Below are 20,968 nucleotides of genomic sequence, written 5' to 3'. Positions count from 1 at the left end.
AGACTAGGGTATACTTGGACTTTCTATGATAGGAATGTAAGAGAATTCAAGTATGCAAATGTGGTAACTTTAATCAGTTTTCAATGAACAGTCATTCACTATGAAGATGATAAGCTATAATTACACATTGCCTTATATAATCTCAACACACAAAGTAGCAATGTTACAATGTTTAATAATTAAAGTTTCTTTATTATTAGTAGTACTTATCAAATTATTTTACATAAGTTTTTTTATAGTTCTTTGTAATTCACCATTATTAAGACATATACTTAGAATTGTTTCTTCTGTCCTAAAGGTTCAAAATAATGTCTCAACCTTCCCTTCTAGCCTCAACTGTTGTTAAGCCTCTTTGCTTCCATACCTCAAATTACTTGCCTTTCTCTGATTTTCTATGCAGTAGCAATGCTACCCCTAAAGTCCTCCCCTATTATTCTGTTGCTTTAAAGCCCCAGGAAACTTCACTTCATCCATAAAAGCTCCCAGGTCCCCCCAGGAATGATTCATCATCTTTGCACCCATATCCCTATATCATTTACCCAAAGTTTCTTTAATACTATTTATTAATAATATATAGTACTAATCGGAGAGTTTTGAAAACTAGAATTGAATTTTGTTTATTCTTATTTTACTTTGCTTTAGTCTTTCCTAATGCCTAGAACAGTGACTTGAACAAAGGAGATGTTCCACATTTTCATTGCACGAGTAAAGGAGGGTTGGTGTATACCTGTCGATAATCTCCAGCCAACAGTAGCCAATGGCACTTATTACTGAGATAATTAACTGGAATGCAGCTTATGGCCAGAAAGAGTATTTTCACGGTGAATATAGCTCAAAATAACCAAATCTATGATTTTAAATGTTAAGACCATAATCCAAATAAAAGAACTATCCATGTGTGAAGTTAAGACAAAGGACTGATCATCTTGATTCTAAAGGAAAATACATAAAATTGTATCATGAATATCAATGGTAGATAGAAATGATATTCTGTCAGTTTTCTTAAAATAACTGAACAATCACATGAACATACCTTTTCTGAAGATATTCATTAAATATTGAATCATCAAGGGCTTGAAACTAAACTTCATCTGATGCTCACCAAGAAGACATTAAACAAATCGTGACAAAGTGAGTAACAATTTCAACTTCTATAGACTTTTTAAGAGTCTTTTTGATTACACAACGTCAGCCGCCTCATAAAATTCTATTAGACCTCTTTGGGCTTTCTATATTGCTTCCATCTAAAGGTTGCTTCAATTTCTCAGACTAGACTTTTACAAAGCCTGAAGATTGTTTGTCTTTTGTATTTTCTAAGTGCCTGATAATCAAATTTTCAATGTAATGGTAATGAGAGGCAGAAGTAGAATTAATCTATACAAAGCAAAACTAAGGTGAAAATTAACCATGATTCATAATTCTCAAGTCTCTGTCTACACTCCTAAGCCTTTACCTGGGTTCTAGAAGAAAATCCTCACCTACTAACTACACATTTCTACTTTAACTACGCCAAGTTCACCATGCCCAGATGACACTCCCTGAAACAAGCCCTCCTTCTCCATCCAATTTTCTCGCAGAATTTACTTAGAGGCAGGATTTCACTCTGACACCCAGGCTGGCGTGCAGTGGCATGATTATGGCTCACACCAGTCTTGAATTCCTAGGTATTCGTGAAAGCTTCCCAAGTAGTTGGTCATGCCATTGTGCCCAAATAATTGGTTAATTAGTTCATTAGTCTCTCAGTCACAGAGGGCATGTATAATGGTAGTTGTGACCATCAATTCTCATTTACCTTTTCATTTTTTGCCACATAATCGTTAGGGTTCATCTTCAAAAGTTCTCTTCTTTATTTTATTTTATTTATTTATTTTTGAGATGGCGTCTTGCTCTTGTCACCCAGTCTAGAGTGCAATGGCACGATCTCAGCTCACTGCAACCTCCACCTCCCATGTTCAAGTGATTCTCCTGCTTCAGCCTCCTGAGTAGCTGGGATTACAGGCATACACCACCACACCCAGCTAATTTTGTATTTTTAGTAGAGACAGGGTTTCTCCATGGTCAGGCTGGTCTTACACTCCTGACCTCAGGTGATCCACCCGCCTCAGCCTCACAAAGTGCTGGGATTACAGGTATGAGCCACTGCACCCAGCCAACAGATCTATTTCTACAGCAAACCTATCTTGCTCCCAGGTAGCCAGCATCATTTCCTTTGGGAAACTACCCCTTTTGGATTTGAAATGAGGTTGTCAAGCACAGTATCTCACCCCATCCCCACTGAGAAACCAGCATGTGACCTGTGGCCTGTCAGTTCACAGTGTCTGATCCCTTTAGTAAATGCCATTGGTTAAAGGGGTAGGTTTATACTGCAGTGGGACCAATCAGAATTCCCTTCTTGAAATTCATAATTAGATATTAGAATAAATACTCTACTAGAATTGCTAATCCAGGAATAACTGAATTTGCAACTACCAGCAGCATCTTCCCAGTTATATGTGGGGAATCTATTTAGAGTAGAAAGAGATCAAACCAGAGAAGGCATGAGAGCCAATATGGAAAGACGGAGAGTTTTGACATTGTTGAGTCCCTGGAGCCAGACAGGCTCAAAGTCTACGCCATCCCTGGAATTGCCAGTTAGATGAGTCAAATTTCAAAATTCAGACTCTACAAGCTACTTAACCTTTCTGTGCCTCACTTACCTCATCTATAAAATGGAAGGTACATTAGTACCTACCTCACAGAGAGTTACATGAGAATTAGCATTGTAAATGTTCAAAAAATATGAGCAATAACCATTAAGCGCCAGTTAATTGTTATTTATTTTTTGAAACAGAGTCTCTCTCCGTTGCCTAGGCCGAAGTGCAGTGGCATGGTCTCAGCTCACTGCAACCTCCACCTCTTAGATTCAAGTGATTCTCCTGCCTCAGCCTCCTGAGTAGCTGGGATTACAGGCACAAGCCACCATGCCCAGCTAATTTTTTGTATTTTTAGTAGAGACAGGGTTTCACCATGTTGGCCAGGCTGCTCTTGAACTCCTCGTGATCCACTCCCCTTGGACTCCCAAAGCACTGGGATTACAGGCATGAGCCACTGTGACCTGCTGCCAGTGAATTCTAATGGTATTTGATCTACTTTGAATTGGGGTCTTGTCACAGCAGAAAGAGTACAGATAAGAGGGCTTCGATTTTAAAAACATGCTTGGAGGTCATTCTTCCCCTGCCTTTGCGTTATCACCCCCATGAGATTCCTGGAGCAACATTTCAGCTGGCTTGTCTGACCACTTCACACTCTACAATCCACCTGAATCACTAGTGTCAGGACAATCTGCACTATGCATCACTCATCATGGAATGTCCTTGCTCCAATTTCTGTTCAGATTCCTCTTCCTGGTTTCCCAGATCCCACTTTAATTGTCCAACGAACCACTTCTCTCCCTAGCATTCTGGCCAGCCTGATATCCCGCCTTTTACAAGATCATGCCTTGCCAATTCACGTCCTGCCTTTCCTTCAGTCATCACCCTATCAGCCCATCTTTTTTTCCCTGTAGATAATCAGCTGCAATTATTCCTTGATGCAAGTTCTGCCCCCTCCATATCTCCCTGGCCATTGTGGCTGTCACTGCTTTTATTCTCCTTTTATTCCAAGTCATCTTAAATTCTGTAACATGCAATCACAGATTAACCCATATTCAGATGGGCGTAACCCAACTAGAATGTGAAGTTTTCAGGTTAGATTTTTTTGGCATGTCTCCTAACTCAGCCTCAAAATAAATATTTTTTATAAAGTCCAACCGTAATGCTAACCATTCTTTTTTTGTGTGAGACCGAGTCCTGCTCTGTCACCCAGGCTGGAGTGCAGTGGTATGATCTCTGCTCACTGCAACCTCCGCTTCCTGGGTTCAAGTTATTCTTGTGCCTCAGCCTCCTGAGTAGCAGGCATTACAGATGTGTGCCATCATGCCTGGCTAATTTTTGCATTTTTAGTAGCGACAGGGTTTCACCATGTTGGCCAGGCTGTCTCGAACTCCTGACCTCAGGTGATCTGCCCACCTTGATCTCCCAAAGTGCTGGGATTACAGGTGTGAGCCACTGCACCCAGCCATTCCTGTTACTTAAATTTGGTAGTTTTGAGAGAATTTGTTTCAGATTAACATAACTTTTACTGTAGTTACCTAATCTTAATTCAAAAACTCAATTCTGAGAAGCACCCAAATACTTAAATGACAAAATAAGGCAATAAGGCAATTTTAAGACAGTTACATGTCTTGATTACAATAATATTTCTCATAGGAGTTGGTCTTCGGTTTGCTTGTTGCTTTTGCAGAATGTCAAGTATCTATAGAAAATGTCTAATTATATATGAAACAAACATTCCCCTGTCCCCCCTCCAAAAAATCTCACTCCCTACAATTCCCAACCAGATTCCTGAGAAAAATAATAGGATTTGTTTATTTTATAGTGCCATACATAAATTTTCTTTCAAGATATAAAAAAAACCAGACTTCTAAAACATGAGTCTCCTTTTGCTTACAAAGTTCTATAAAAACACATTAAGTATGCTCAAATGTTTGTTCTTTCACTTTATATCCAGTTTACCAGACACGAAAAATGGCAGTACATCGAGACAGGTGAGCCACATTAATCTTGCAGCAATACAATGTCAACATCATCATGAACACCCTGCAGAAGCAGCTCTCCTGGATACGTTACAATCTTCCTTCGTTTTGCGGCTTTGAGAGTTCCGACCAATGCTTCAAAGAGGTTGGCACATTTGTCGTCTCGGAAGAGGACCCCAAATTTCACACTTAACTTTCCGTCAGCATCTAATTTGAGAAAAGACATTGTTAGCAAATGCAAAGTCTGTTTCTTACCCTCAAGTTTGGCATATTTACAAAGTCTTTACTACACTTCTAACGATGGGCTATGCAAGATTACAGTTTAACACTTAACAGTCATAAATTCAACATATTCTTGGCCGGAGGTGGTGACTAACACCTGTAATCCCAGCACTTTGGGAGGCTGAGGCAGGTGGATCACCTGAGTTCGAGACCAGCCTGACCGACGAAAAATTCCATCTCTACTAAATATACAAAATTAGCCAGGCATGGTGGTGCACGCCTGTAATCCCAGCTACTCAGGAGGCTGAGGCAGAAGAATCACTTGAACCTGAAAGGGAGAGGTTGTGGTGAGCTAAGATCGTGCTATTGCTCTCCAGCCTGGGCAACAAGAGTGAAACACCATCTCAAAAATGAAACAAAACAAACAAAAAAACCCACATATTATCTTCCCAGACCCAAAAAGTAATGGAATAAATACAACATGTTATACACCTCTTAGCCTTTGGATTATCCAGACGAAGACTGAGAACCAAGAAACATTTATGAAATTTGGATGTGCTACAGTGCTAATACTGCAGATGAATTTATCTCTTTGTATTTATTAATTTTATGTGAGTTTTTGAATCAATAAAGACTACAAATAAAAGAGAAAACCAGGATCAAGAGCAGTGCTTGTCTAAGTGTGTTCTGAACACTCGGAATCCCCAGGGCAGGAGTGGAGGTGCCTTAAAAACGCATAATCGTCAATCCTTCATCAGGACCAACAAATCTGAATTCCTTGCTAGTAGACTCAGAAATCTGTATTTAATATGAGCCCTAGACTATCTTATTTGGAAGCCAGTTTTGAACACAGACATTGAAAGTTAAGATAGACCAAAAGTGGATCTGCTGTTAACAATCAATAACCTGAAAACTTGGAGACAAGAGTAATCTGGGAGACATATCCTCAGGTGATTCCTCTGATCACTTGACAGAATCCCTGACCTCTTCCTCCCCCTCTACTGCAGGTTCTTCCCTTCCAAAGCTACACCCACTGTCAGGAGGATGATCATCCAGTGAGGGGAGAATCATTCCTTGCCCAAAGGCTCTTGAGTTCCCATGGCTAGAACTTCCAACTGGATGCTTGGCAAACTCCTACTGTGAGCACAGCACTGTTAGACACTAGAGGCAGATATAAGGAAGCAGAGAATCACTTTCTAGCTTTCAAAGCAATGACTTTGATTCCCATGGAGAAATAAGAAATGTACACATAACAAGTAAAGCAACAGCACAAAGCAGTATATGGCTGGATACCAAATGAGTAGCAAAGAAAATACATCCTGGCCGAGTGCAGTGGTTCATGCCTGTCATCCCAGCACTTTGGGAAGCCAAGGTCGGAGGATACCTCAGGCCCAGAAGTTTGAGACCAGCCTGAGCAACATAGTGAGACCATGTAAATAGCTCGGTGTGGTGGAGTGCACCTGTGATCCCAGCTACTCAGGAGGCTGAGGCAGAGGATTTTTTGAGCTGAGGTGTTCAAAGCTGCAGTGAGCCACGATCATGCTAGTGCACTTCAGCCTGGGCAACGGAGTGAAACCCTGTCTCAATAAAAAAAGACGAAAAACATATATATATGTTTTTAAATATATTTTAAATATATATACTTTTTTATAGTTTGGAGGAGCACAAGACATCTTTGGCAAGAATGGTAAGAAAATGCCTCATGGAGGAGGCAGTACTTCTTCTGGACTTTAAAGGAGACAAAAACCTGGAGCTTTTTTCTTTTTCCTCATCTTCATTGTGATGATATACATGGAGCTTTTTGAAAACCTAACAGTCCTCAGTTGAAATCTCTGCCACCTACTAGTTGTCTGGCCTTGGGCAACTTGTTTAAAGCTCCCTAAGCCTTGGCTTCCTCTTGTGTAAAATGGGAACCTGAACATCCTCTTCTCAGTGCTGCCAGGAGACACAGTTGGAAAGCACTCAGCACCGTGCCTGGCATATACTGAGCATTCAGCACCGTGCCTGGCACTTGCTGAGCATCCAGCACTGTACCTGGCACACACTGAGCACCCAGGATCATGCCTGGCACACACTGAGCACCCAGCACCGTGCCTGGCATATACTGAGCATTCAGCACTGTACGTGGCACACACTGAGCACCCAGCACCATGTCTGGCACACACCGAGCACCCAGGACCATGCCTGGCACACACTGAGCACCCAGCACCATGTCTGGCACACACCGAGCACCCAGGACCATGCCTGGCACACACTGAGCACTCAGCACCATGCCTGGCACACACTGAGCGCACCATCAGCAACCAGGGGCTCTGATGTGACTGAGACAAATGGGGTGCGTGTGCAAAGCCACAGGCAAAGCTGAAAACGAGTAAGGTGACTGAGGGAACAGTGACCAGCATGAATAGTTTACTTACCTGAAGTAGATCATCTAAGATGAGAAGGAGGATGAAAGATGTTGTAAAGGGAAAACAGGGAATCTGACCATGTCTGGCCTGGAAAGCAAAGATGCAGCTCTGGATTTTTAAACTTCTACCTGCACGACACGCTGTGTGCAATGGGAACCTGTCACTGATTACAGACAGAAGTGGAGCTGCTGGTAACCTCAGGCAAGGCCTCCGAGCTCTCTGAGTTTCAGGTATTCATCAAATGAGGGTAAAAATACATCTCATAGGGTTGTTGCAAGGATTAACAGACACAGTAAGGATAAAGCCTTTTATAGAGTGCCCCGCATAGAGTAAATTCTCAACTTTGATTAAAATTTTTAAAGGCACCAAAGGCAGAAACCTGAGGATAATCTTGGAGTTCTAAAGCCCCCTCACCCTCAATCTGACAAATGTTTGGGTGATTCCACCTTCTTTGTGCCTCGGGTAGCTACTGCCTCTCCTCTCCAGTGACAGTTAATCCCCTGGCTCAGGCCTAAGTGTTTCTCACCTGCATCACTGCAAGCTGCTGAGAACTCCGTACCAGCCTCCTTTTCTGCATTTTTGCCTCTCAATACATCCTCCACATGGGTGTGAAAGAAAAAATGTGGAAGAAACTTTATGAGATGCAAAGCTCACTGCTAGTCTTCTACTTTAATCCCTCTTTTTCTTTGAGAAAGGGTCTCAATCTGTTGCCCAGGCTGGAGTACAGTGGTGTGATCATAGCACACTGCAACCTTGAACTGCTGGACTCAAGAGATGCTCTTGAGCCTTCCAAGTCTCCCACGTAGCTGGGACTACAAGCACGCGCCACCACACCTAATTTATTATTTTTAGTAGAGACGAGGTCTTGAACTCCTGGGCTCAAGCAATCCTCCCACCTCGGCCTCCCAAAGTGCTGGGATTATGGGCATGAGCTACCTTATCAAGTCTACTTTAATATGTCAATGGCTCCCTATGACTTTATAAATAAAGGAAACTCCATGGCCCCAAAGAAGAAGCTCTTCATCCTCTGGCCTTGCATCCATCGCTTGCCTGGTCTTCTGCCATGTCACTCCATGTACCCTCTGATCCAGTCACAATGACCTGCTTGCTGTGCCCAAGATGACATGATGGATCCCTTCTTTGTAACAATGCCCATGTTTAGCTGTCTGCCCAGAAACCCAGACATTTTTTCCTAAATTCTTTTTCTTCAGGAATGAATTCAAATGCCACCTTTTCTAGAAGTCCTTCATGAGCCCGTCAGTTGAGTGAATAGCTCTTCTTAAAAAACTGAGTACATATCTATCAAAGCACTCACCATCAATTACAGTATTAATAGCTAACATTTATTGAGTACTTGCTATGATCCTAGAACTGTTCAATGCATTTTACAGTCATTAAAATTCACTTATTCTGTATTTCATGGAAGATAAGACACAATTGATTGCAAGAAGTATCATTATTTTATATTATAATTAAACTGCCAATTTAACCATAGCATGCCATGTACTGTAAGATGCATTTTTATTTTAGAGATTTTTTTTTTTTTTGAGACAGAGTTTCATTCTTATTGTCCAGGTTGGAGTGGCTCGCTGTAACCTCTGCCTCAGAGGTTCAAGTGATTCTCCTGCCTCAGCCTCCCAAGTAGCTGGGATTACAGGCACCCACCATGAAGTCCAGCTAATTTTTGTATTTTTAGTAAAGGCAGGGTTTCACCTTGTTGGCCAGGCTGGTCTTAAACTCCTGACTTCAGGCAATCTATGCATCTTGGCCTCCCAAAGTGCTGGGATTACAGGCATGAGCCACTGCACCTGGCCCATTTTAGAGACTTTTTAATATGAAAAATGACTTTCCACTAGGTACTTCCAGTTTGTCTGTCTTTCAGCTACCTAAAGAGGACCTCGAGGACAGAGATGGCATTTTGTTCATTTTTGCATCGCCAGCACTTGAGCACAAAGGGGAAACTCAAGAAAAATTTGTGAATGAAAGAATTTAAATATCCAAGTGATCTCTCTCCATTTAATCTTTTTTCACTATATGAAAAATGATACGTTAAAGAATTTGACGTTGAATGAAACAGACAAAACTTAATTCATCAGTTTTCATCTCGAGCTCATATATCATATGTAGATTAAAGCAAAATGACTCCAGATACTACTTCAATAATTAACCATAACATGTCCAAAGATAACACATCTCTCTATATGCTTTCCAAATCAGTAAGTTATCTTTTGCCAGTAATGAGAAAGTCAAGCTGTCCTGATGAAGCTGCAAAATTAAAAGTTATTTCCATGCTTATAGAAGTTACGATAATTACCTTAAGTCTTCTAATGTGAAAGCTGCTAATTTTGAAGTGGAATTTCAGTTTGCCTTGCCAGAATGATGACACTCTCTTAGCAGTATAAAGATTAGAATTTTAAAACTAATTGAATATGACCAATAAACACAAGGCTGACATGGATAAAGAAAACAAAATCCTACAGATCTTTGGAAATATGCCTTTAACACCTAGAATGATCCAAACAATAGCAATGCTCAGCCGGGTCTGCTGGTTTACGCCTGTAATCCCAGCACTTTGGGAGGCCAAAGCGGGTGGATCACATGAGGCCAGAAGTTCGAGACCAATCTGGCCAACATGATGAAACCCTATCTCTACTGAAAATACAAAAATTAGCCAGGCATGATGGCGGATACCTGTAATCCCAGCTACTCAGAAAGCTAAGACAGGAGAATCGCTTGAACCCGGGAGGCAGAGGTTGCAGAGAGCCAAGATCACGCCACTGCACTCCAGCCTGGGAGACAGAGCAAGACTCTGTCTCAAACAACAAAAAAAAGGAAATTTAAAAAAAAAAAGAAAAAAGAAAAAAACAATAATAATGCTGCCAAGAGTATGATGACCTCACTGAGCTCAGGAAGAATCAGGAACGTGGGAGGAGGAACCCAAGGAAGGGCATCGCTATTGAAAATAACACTCATCAGGACTCTATCAAGTGGATGTGGTGAAGAGGGTGGGAGAAAAATTGAGTTAGGGAAGATTGTTGATTTGTTTGATTAGGAAACTAAATATATTATGGCCAGACGAAGTGGCTCACGCCTGTAATCCTAGCACTTTGGGTGCACTGAGGCAGGCAGATCACTTGAGAAAAGGAGTTTGAGACAAGCCTGACCACCATGGTAAAACCCCATTTCTACTAAAAATACAAAAATTAGCCAGGCGTGGTGGCGGATGCCTGTAATACCAGCTACCAGGGTGGCTGAGGCATAAGAATCGCCTGAACCCAGGAGACAAGAGGTTACCGTGAGCCAAGATGGTGCCACTGCACTCCAGCCCGGGCGACAGAGCGAGTCTCCGTCTCAAAGAAGAAAAAAAGAAACTGGCCGGGCGCGGTGGCTCAAGCCTGTAATCCCAGCACTTTGGGAGGCCGAGGCGGGTGGAATCACGAGGTCAACAGATCGAGACCATCCTGGTCAACATGGTGAAACCCCGTCTCTACTAAAAATACAAAAAATTAGCTGGGCATGGTGGCATGTGCCTGTAATCCCAGCTACTCAGGAGGCTGAGGCAGGAGAATTGCCTGAACCCAGGAGGCGGAGGTTGCGGTGAGCCGAGATTGCGCCACTGCACTCCGGCCTGGGTAACAAGAGCGAAACTCCATCTCAAAAAAAAAAAAAAAAGAAAGAAACTGAATAAATTACATTTTCCAATGTCTTCTCGGTGTTCTCTACAAACAACACATTCATTCCCATTCCAAAATCAACTCATGCATTTCCCCCTAAACTGACCTGCCTTACACTTCAAAGTCCTACCTGAGATGCAAGGCTTAACTGAGTGCCCCTAACTGCTACAACTTCCAATAACTGATTTTGATGAGACCACACTGCATGTCAGCACTTTATAGTTCAGCATACCTTTTTTTCCCTGATAATCGCCTCATCAGTTTTTTATTGTTTTTGTTTTGAAACAAGGTCTCACTCTGTCTTCCAGGCTGGAGTGCAACAGCTTGAACATGGCTCACTCCAGCCTTGACCTCCTGAGCTCGTGCAATCCTCCTGCCTCAGCCTCCAGTATAGCTGGGACCGCAGTTGCATGCCACCATGCCTGGCTAAATTTTTATTTTCTTGTAGAGACGGGATCCCACTTTGTTGCCCAGGCTGGTCTTGAATTGCTGGGCTTAAGTGATCCTCCTACCTCGGCCTCCCGATGTGGTAGGATTACAGGCATGAGCCATGACATCTGGCCTATGAGATTTTATCTATTTTCATCAACTAAGTAGTAAAATTATTGAGGAAAAGGAACATACTTTATACCACTTGTGCTATACAGTGATTAGCATATATAGATACTCAATAAATATTAACTTATCATATGATTTGACTTACTTGGTTGTTAAGTCCACACCAAATTTAATATGCCTCATTTATCTTTTCTTGGTACATTTCAGTAATGATGACTCGGGTTTGATATAGAGTGACTAAGACAAAAAAGAGGGAGTGGTAGGAAGAATAAAGGCCCCCGAAGATATCCATGTCCCAATCCCTAGAATCTGTGAGTATGTTACCTTACATGGCAAAAGGGACTTTTCAGATGCAATTCAAGTAAGGACCCTATAACAGGGAGAGTATCCTAGATTATCTGGGTGAGCCCAGTGTAATCCAAAAAGACCTTAAAACAGCAGAGGGAGGAAGGGCAGGCACAGTGGCTCACACCTGTAATCCCAGCACTTTGGGAGGCTGAGGCAGGTGGATCACTCGAGACCAGGAGTTCAAGACCAGCCTGGGCAATGTGGCGAAACTCCATCTCTTTTTCTGTTTGTTTTTGAGACAGAGTCTCTCCCTGTTGCCCAAGCTGGAGTGCAATGGCACAATCTTGGCTCACTGCAGCCTCTGCCTCTCAGGTTCAAGCGATTCTCCTGCCTCAGCCTCCTAAGTAACTGGGATTACAGGAATGGGCCACCAGGCCTGGCTAATTTTTTTTTTTTTCCTGTATCTTTAGTAGAGACGGGGTTTCACCATGTTGGCCAGGCTGGTCTCGAAGTCCTAACCTCGTGATCTTCCCACCTCAGCCTCCCAAAGTGCTGAGATTACAGGCATGTGCCACCATGCCCAGCCCATGGAACACCATCTCTATTAAAAATACGAGAAATTAGGCCAGGTGCGGTGGCTCACACCTGTAATCCTAGCACTTTGGGAAGTGAGGTGTTGGATGACCTGAGGTCAGGAGTTTGAGACCAGGCTGGCCAACATGGTGAAACCCCATCTCTACTAAAAACACAAAAATTAGCCAGGCAAGGTGGCAGATACCTATCATCTCAGCTACTAGGGAGGCTGAGGCAGGAGAATCGCTTAAACCCAGGAGGTGGAAGTTGCAGTAAGCCAAGGTTGCACCACTGCACTCTAGCCTGAGTGACAGAGTGAGACTCTGTCTCAAAAGAAACATAAAAGGAAAAAGTGGAGGAGGTCAGAATGATGCAATGTGTGAACTCCATCAGCTGTTGCTGGCTTTGAAGACAGAGAAAGGGGGCCATGAGCCAAGGCAAGGGAAAGGCAAGGAAACTGATTCCCTCCTGGAACCTATTGAAAGGAGTCCCCTGCCAACACCTTAATCTTACCCCAGCAAGACCTTTGTCAAACTCCTGACCTACAGAACTCTTAAGATATTAAATGTGTTGTTTTCCATCATGAAATTTGTGGCAGTCTGTTACAGAAGGAACAGAAAACCACTGCAGAGGACATTTGATATTGACGGCTTAATGGAATTTTCCATGTGTCCTGTTACGTCAAAGGATTTGTGATTCATAAACAGAGCTTTAAGAAGAATCAAACTATAATGACACAAGTCTTGAGAGCTTGTGAGATACTTTCTAGAACTGTTTTTCACTTACATGATGTAATTTTGAGTTCCATTATTCTAGTTGTTGCTGAATGTCTATTATTCTTATTATTTTCAAAATACTCCCCAAATTCTTGCATATCTCGTCTGAGATGTACCGAATACCTAAAGCCACAAGTATAACAGTAATTTTCATTATGAGTTAGGAATAAGACACTAATATTACCAATTCTGCATGTCACTATCTTCAAGGAAGCTGTCTAGTTATTGCTGAAAAAAAAAAGATAATTTTTCTTAAATACTACCTAAAGGTTAATTTATTTTAGTTATATGTACTTAAATACCTGATTATACAAAACTCAAGAATCTGGAGAAAATAAAGACAATTTAGTATAATTTCAAGTCCCTAGTCATTTAGAAGTTTGTAAAATGATGACATTTTAGACAAGATGATAAGAAAAAGAAGTTTGTAAAATGATGGCGGAACAAGGCAGGAAACATGAATTTTTATAGCATGACAAGTAAAAATTCGAACATGATTCAATTACCAAATTTCAATGCAGTCAGAAGAAGCTTGGTAATTTGCTTTCTATTGAAAAAATAATGAAATATCTCAATCATTCTCTGCATCGGAATCACAACACCCTGATAGCCCCATGTCTCCAGATGTCACTTCTTGGCTAAGGGCAGTTACCACCTGGGGCTGTGGGCAGAGCTGCCATACCTGTGTCCTGAAGCCCTGCGTGACCTTCCTAGGCTTCTCCAGTATGCCAGTCTCACCAGTTCCAAGGTAAAGCCAGGAGAAATACTCTGTCTCTGTTAGATACTTACTTTTTGAACCCAAACGATGAATTTCCTCCACTAAGAGGTTAACCTCATGATCCACATTCATTGCTGCCTGGAATAGAAAAAAGAAGTGTAAATTATCACCATTACCTTCCATTAAGCACATCCAAATCCAAGGGCCCTTTGTCTTGTTCATGTCGCACTTGTCACTATTAATTTACCCTGTCTCTTTTCCTAAAAATATTTGTGTGATGCATGTGACACTGAAGTGTCCCCATTTTCCCTCCACCTTTGTGACCACCCCCTTGGCTGCCTGCACTCCTGTTCTCCATGTCTGTGGAGGAGAATACAGCCATTCTCCTTGCACCCACGATTCACTGTGAGCAGGTCTTATTCACGGTGCCCTGCTAGGCAAAAATTTTTTTAAAAGGTGCGTAGCACAGGATCTGCCCTCAGGGAGCTCATCTTCTAAAGGCAGACAAAGGCCTGCGATGAAGAGCAATGTGACAAATACTCTTTGAGTGGTGGGTCCCCGGCATATGGAAGCACAAAGGAGGAAGCAGCAGGAGGCTTCCTGGAGGTCACTGGGGAGAAGTGGACCAGCCAGGCAGGTGAAGGGCATTCTATACAGGAGGAAGTGCATACGCAAAGCAAGGAAGCAAAGGAGAAAACGCAGAACACGCTAGAGGCAGGCCTAAGCTAGGGGCTGGGCACCCCAGGACAAATTGGCACACGCTCCCTGCCCTTCGGGAGCCTGTAGTCTAGTGCGGGAGGCAGATCAATACAACAATTGTAATACCGTCCAGTCAATGCAATGACATTCAGGGGCATCGTGTTCTTCTCTGGGCAGTGCCAAGTAAATCCAATTGCAATAAATAGCTTGCAGTGAAGATCATCTTCAGATAAGGAGGAGTTCAGAATGGAACAGAAGCAGAGCCTTATCTTGGCTCACTGAGTCTTCCATGAGCTGGGTTCTGCACACCATCCCAGCCTCCTCCACTCCACCCATTTGAACTCTAGGCTGTAACCACATAGGACTTTTTAATCTCTCAAATGCTCCCTTGTTCTCTCACTTCCAGCCTTCATACATACTGTGACTTCAACTCAATTAGTTATTCCTTCTTCCAGGGGCTAATTCACATACATCCTGCCCCAGGTTAAATAAAAGCCTTCCCCGGCCCAGCGCGGTGGCTCACGCCTATAATCTCAGCTCTTTGGGAGGCTGAGGCAGGCGGATCACGAGGTCAAGAGTTCAAGACCAGCCTGGCCAAGATGGTGAAACCCCATCTCTACTAAAAATACAAAAAACAATTAGCCGAGGGTGGTGGTGGGTGCCTGTAATCCTAGCTACTGAGGAGGCTGAGGCAGGGAATTCCTTGAACCTGGGAGGCGGAGGTTGCAGTGAGCCAAGATCACACCACTGCCCTCCAGCCTGGGTGACAGAGCAAGAGTCCATCTCAGAAAATAAAAAAAAATAAAAGCCTTCCCCAAAACCCTGGAGGAGGAGCTCTCCGTCACTGTGTGTTCGTTCCCATAGCACTGTGTACCCCTCCTCATTTCATTCAATTTGAATTACATTTCTGGACTTTCACTACTACAGGGTAAGCTCTCCTCTGCAGGGATCTGACTGTAATACTCACTGCTGTATCATATCTGGAACTAAAAGCAGAGGGTAAAGAACTATTAACCTCATGAACTGAAAAGAACACGCAAAGGCATGAGAGGCATTGGAAGAATACCTGAAGGATGTCAGAAGGTATGAGCAACTGGGTAGAAGATACCCAGTTCGTTCTGTTCTCAAATCATACATTTTTCAAATCAACTAAAGGACCTAAAAGGTGGCCTTGTGTGTATGGTTTCCTTTGGCATGATAATTTGGAAGAAACAACTTTATCCAGATGGATTGTAACTAATCCTTGCTAGCTTTTAAAAACCAGAGTGACACCTATGACTATATACCACCTGCTTACAGGATATTGATTGGGATACTAGATCTTCTATCTGCTAATTATTAAAAGTGCCATTACCATCTGCGCTGTTGCTTATGTGATTCTAATTTAAGAAGCTTGCATTGCAATAAAATGTAAAATATTCAATTAAAGATATCTTTAAAAAATACAAAAATTTATAGTGTTCAAATATTGGGGACTTTGTACTGGTAAAGTCATATAATTAATTGCATATAATCTATAACATTATATATAATTCAAGACAAAGTTTAAGAGAGATCTAAAAAGCTAGAATATACTCAGAGTACACAGCCACGATGCTGAAGGCCTAAACACCACGCCATGATAATAGTAGGAAAAAATTATTAACAGCAGTGCAATGGGCAACTGTTGTTTTATCTGCCTAGCACCCATTCCCCATTCTGGCACCAGCAGTCTAAGTCTTGTCTGGATAAAGCCTTTCCCTCCTTACGCTAAACCCACGTATCCTGGGTAGAGCCTTATCCTGGGCTCCAGAAGCAGCTCAGGGCCAGAATGATGGTTGCGGCATGAGGTAGCTGAGCCCATCCAGAACAATGAGGTTCAGCCCTGTGATTTTGCTGGAACTATTATAAAACGACACTCTCCTTCCACTGGGCTCTAAGATACTAGTTTATGGCCCCTGATGTCAATGGCCACCACGTGGGAAGAGCTTGCCAGGAATAAAGCTAAGACAAAGAAATGTCCAGCCATACAACAATGACTTGAGCCCATATATGACCCTTTCCAGCTACACGAACCAACATCTTTCCTCTTTTTGCTTGTGTTGGTTTGATTAAATTTCTATTACTTACACTCTAAATAATCTTGATCTATAAAGTTAGCTTAGAGAAGAACTGCTGCTTTAAAAACAAAACAACTAAAGCTCTTTTTTATGTACTTCTATGAATAATCTTTCTTTGTGCTACTCTACTGGGTAGGATGGTAATAGAAAGGCAGATTCGAGAGCCAAATAAAAAAGTTCTCTAGCAATTAAAATTGCCTAACAATGAATAAAGTTTGTACTCTTTTTCCTAGAAACATTAATACAGAAGCAGTAAGGATCTGTGAGGAATGAGGAGGAAATTAGCTTGTGCTGGACAGAGGGAGAATGAAAATGTCCAAAGAAATTAAGGACCTCTCCAATTCTCTGATTCTTGAACCCCTGGAAAAATGTACCTCTTTAACACCTTTCTTCATTCCTTCTCCCTTCACCAGCAACACACTTTTCAGACTTAGCTCTCATTGAATAATGAGAATCAAAAGGGAAATCCATCTATCATATATAACACACATACTTGCATTATATTAAGCAGACGTACATTCATCTAATTTTAAGCACGGAAGGCAACCAGTATTTCTTTATAATTAATTACATATCAGGTTCCTTATCCATGTTAATTCATGTAATTCTAAGAACCTTGCAAATTCTAAGAACCTTGGCATTTATTTATCCCCATTTTAAGAATAATGCAACAGGGGTTAATACCTCACAATTAAATGCTGTTTCTACCACATCTTGCTGGCTCTTCTTTCCCCCTCTTCCTCTTCCGCCATTATACAGATATGCTAAATATAATGGGTGGTATTTGTATGAAATGTGACATGCTGAGCTCTTACAAACGCAAAACACTTACAAAGCAAGAAAGGCTCCCTGCCCAGAACACTATAAATAGAAAAATAACAGGTTTAGAAACAATTGCTAGCATACATAATTTGACATGTTTTATTTATTTATTATTTAGGAGGGAGAGGGACTATTGGGGAAAAAAATATTGATTATGACACAATCCTTGAAAGACACGTGGCCTTTTAGGAAAAGGACAGAATCCCAGGACTGCAGTGAGCAAGATGAAGAACAATGAAGGGGGCAGAGGGATGAAGGAAGGTTGATGGGTACAAATACACAGAAGAAATAAGACCCGGTGTTGCACTGATCAGTGTTGCATGATCAGTGGGGTGACTACAGTTCACATTAACGGATCATACAATTCCAAATGGCGAGAAGCAAGTAAGCTGAATGTTCCTAGCATAAAGAAGAGATAAACGTTTAAAGTCATGGCTATCCCAAACACCCTGATTTGATTATATGAATGTAACAAATTCTCACGTGTTCCATGAAACTATGTCTATCTAGCCAGGAAAAAAAAGAACAATGAGAAGAGGTGAGAAGCAGAAAAAGTCTAAGGGTAACTGCTTATGTGTGAGCGACTGGACCAGAAGCCAGGAAAAGGCTCCAGGGAAGGCGAGGCAAATGCTGGCCCGCACTCTAATTGTCGCAGAATCGATTTAGGCTTTGTGCGTGGGAATCACAAAGGAAGCAGAATGTCGGAAGACTGGGCAGAACCCGAAACCCACCAACAACACACACTTTAGAATGTATTTAAGGACCCTCGGGGCATTGTTATTTTACAAAAGTTTGGAGGCAATGCATGGAGGTTTTCGAATGTCCAAGGAAGTAAAGCCTACTGGAACGGGCATGTGTGGGATCAGGAACCAACTTCACACACTCGGGCTGGGCACGTTTTCCCAGCCCGCCTTCGCAATCGCGGACAGGCAGCCGGCGCGGGTCAAAGGATGGGCTCCTTCCTCCCTCCGGGCTGGCGCGCGCTCACTCGGTATCTGGCCATCCTGCTCCCAGATTGGGGTTCTCCTGGTAGAGGGCCCCCAACGCTCCTGCCCTGTAGCCCGTCATCACAAGGTCACCGCCGGCACCAGTGCAGGGCTGGGGAGCGCAGGGCTGGGGAGCGCCGGGCTGGGCCCCCAGTTGCGGGGCGGCACTGCCAGCGCCCGGGAAGGGCCGAGTCCCGGAAGCCTTTTGTCTCCGCAGCTCCGCGAGTCCGCCTCCTCCACGAGACCCGGGCGTCCCGGCGCGCCGCGAGAGCGAGCGCCCAAACCCGGCGAAGAAAACGGACCCTACCCCGGGCCCCACGAGCCCCTGGAGTCAACTCACGACTCCGCACCCCCTAACCTGGAGCGCACAGAGCCGCACCCACCTCCGGCGCTGCATAGTCCACCGCCCCGAGGCCACCACGTTTCTCGGGGCAGCCTCTCCCCTCGCCCCCAGCCCGTCCCCACCCAGCTCTGCGGAACTGGCTCCTGAACCACCGCCAAGTGCAAAGCTGACACGTCGCGCCGCGGTAAAAATCGTTCCATTTCTGCCGGCTTCCCAGTCCGCCCCCGACCGGCGAAACATCACGTGAGCCGAGTGCGGAAGTCGGCCCGAGAGGCGGGGGCGTGGGCGACGCGCGCCCCCCGGGACCCCAGTCCGCTAGTTCTCTGCCCCGCCAGTCGCAGCCTCTGCGCGCGCCCCCGGACCCCCACCCCGGGCCCGGCTCCCACCGCAGCCCGCGGTCCCCAGCGGCTGCACCCGGGACACCCACCCCGTCCATCCCTGCTACCTAAGCTGCGTCTGCCCGGCGCTCACGCACCTCTCTGCCCCGTTTTCCTTCCTGCGGGAGAACTGGCGCCGCTGGGTTCGGACCCGGCTACCTTCTTCAGTACACCGGGGAGTGTGAGGCCAAGGAAGGAAGTGGCTGAGCTAAGAGAAAGACCGCTGTTGGGGAGGAGCAGGGTAGGGGGAACAGTAAGAGTTTCTGCGCTCACGTAAGGGGCCGCCCACACTCCCAGGGACAAGCCTATGAGGAGGAAACTCAGGGGAGGAGACGTCCGGGAAAGGGGCTGACTCCAGACAGGTGGCGCGGCGCCCCGGGCTTCCAGGTAAACGGGCCCAGAGCCTCGATTACCCCACCTTTCCACCAGAGCCAGGGGTCCCCAGGTTCTGCATCGGATTCCGGGCGTCTATTTCCTGCAGAATTTCGCTCCCTACGTAAGAAACAGAGCCCCCAAATTGCTGAACGCTGGGGTCTCCTAGAAAGAACGGGGCATTCAGGGGTTCCGGATGCCGGGGGCCTCTAGAAAACTACGACTCATGACTTGAAAATGGTTTAATTCGCAAAACAAAATGCAATCTTGAAAGCCAGTTTATTCGATTACGAAAAAATTTCACTTGCACATAGCTAGTTGTTGACCCTGGGTCAGTATGTTTCTTTCCTTGTTCCTTATTTCCTTTAACTTCATAATTCAGTCAATTTATTCATACTCCCTTTGTTTTAATCACTGTTATTTTAATATATTCCTGTATGAAAGAAAGATGCTTAGCGTACCCAGAGTCCCTTTGGAAAGGAAACAGTTACCCAAACTATTTCTAGAGCAGGAGTTGCACAAATAACTGAAAAAAAACGTTCCTTACCCCCTCCTCACCCCCAGCCCAGTTAATTGAATTAAGACGTGACCCAAGAGCTACAATCTTTCAGGTAGTCATCATCCTGTGAGGTGACCTGGAACAAACAGCTCTCATCAAACACGGACTCTGATAATTAGCCAGTCAGACTCTCCCTTGGAAATGGAACGGAGAATGCAGATACGGAGCCATCTGATATAATAGAAAGGCTGGAGCTAAGAAAGGCCAAGGCAGAGGGGCCGAAATGGGCTTCAGGATGCAAAACATCTGAGTAAGCAGAAACCAGCAGAATGTAGCAGCAGGTTAGGTGGAGGCACAAGTGGTAGAAGCTAGTCAAAGACAAGCTGAGACCCAGTGGTGGAAGGAGAGCAACAAAGACCTGCTTCCCAGGGGCATGTGAGTGTCCAGTTCCCTGGGCTGCACTGGATCCATCCATTTCCCACGCTGCGTTCTAGTGAACAGTGAACACCTGTTCCTTGGGTGTGACTCAATGAGTCTCTGTTCTGTTATCTTCAACAAAGGTCTGATTCTTCTAAGCGTCTCATGGCAGATAAAGTTTAAGGTGACTCCAACATCTTTTAAGGCGACTCCAACATCTTTTAAGGCCTATTTTTTTTTATATTACTTGTTACCAAAAGGATCGAGGCTTTTTTTTTCTCACCAAAAGGAGGCTGAGAAATTCTAGCTTATATCTTTCGAAGTCGACATAATGCAAAAAATATATAATTCAAGAAAAATATATTTAGCAATTATCCAAGCAGGACCTAGCTATTTAGGCCTGTGACAGGGATCACAATTCATCAGTCAGATGTTAGGAATAATGAGTCTGTAGCGTACCACTTCTGTTATGATTAAGCAATTAGTATTGCCCTAACTGCCAACCAAAGAAAAAGAAATGGGTTA

At 43.7% G+C, this 20,968-nt stretch overlaps 1 protein-coding gene across 1 annotated transcript; it reads right to left on the bottom strand.

Moving 5' to 3' along the window:
* Window positions 1–51: 51 nt before the first annotated feature.
* On the bottom strand, window positions 52–19,382 carry ABRACL (ABRA C-terminal like). The gene is made up of 3 exons (XM_078370196.1): window positions 19,254–19,382; window positions 13,901–13,967; window positions 52–4,819 (listed from the first exon to the last, which is right to left on the bottom strand). The coding sequence occupies exons 2-3, from the start codon at window positions 13,959–13,961 to the stop codon at window positions 4,635–4,637; spliced, it is 246 nt and encodes an 81-aa protein (XP_078226322.1). The 5' UTR covers window positions 13,962–13,967; window positions 19,254–19,382; the 3' UTR covers window positions 52–4,634.
* Between the last annotated feature and the right edge of the window lie 1,586 nt (window positions 19,383–20,968).

Source organism: Callithrix jacchus, chromosome 4 (genome assembly GCF_049354715.1).
Source record: "Callithrix jacchus isolate 240 chromosome 4, calJac240_pri, whole genome shotgun sequence".
Classification (NCBI taxonomy): domain Eukaryota; kingdom Metazoa; phylum Chordata; class Mammalia; order Primates; family Cebidae; genus Callithrix; species Callithrix jacchus.
The sequence above is the reverse complement of the archived record's forward strand: the minus strand, read 5'-3'. Positions and strand labels throughout refer to the sequence as shown.

Excerpts from the sequence above, each read along its gene's own strand:
- ABRACL (XM_078370196.1), bottom strand. The coding sequence starts at position 13,961 with ATGAATGTGGATCATGAGGTTAACCTCTTAGTGGAGGAAATTCATCGT. Across the intron at positions 4,820-13,900 it reads TCATCGTTTGGGTTCAAAAA|ATGCTGACGGAAAGTTAAGT; the intron begins GTAAGTATCTAA and ends TTCTCAAATTAG.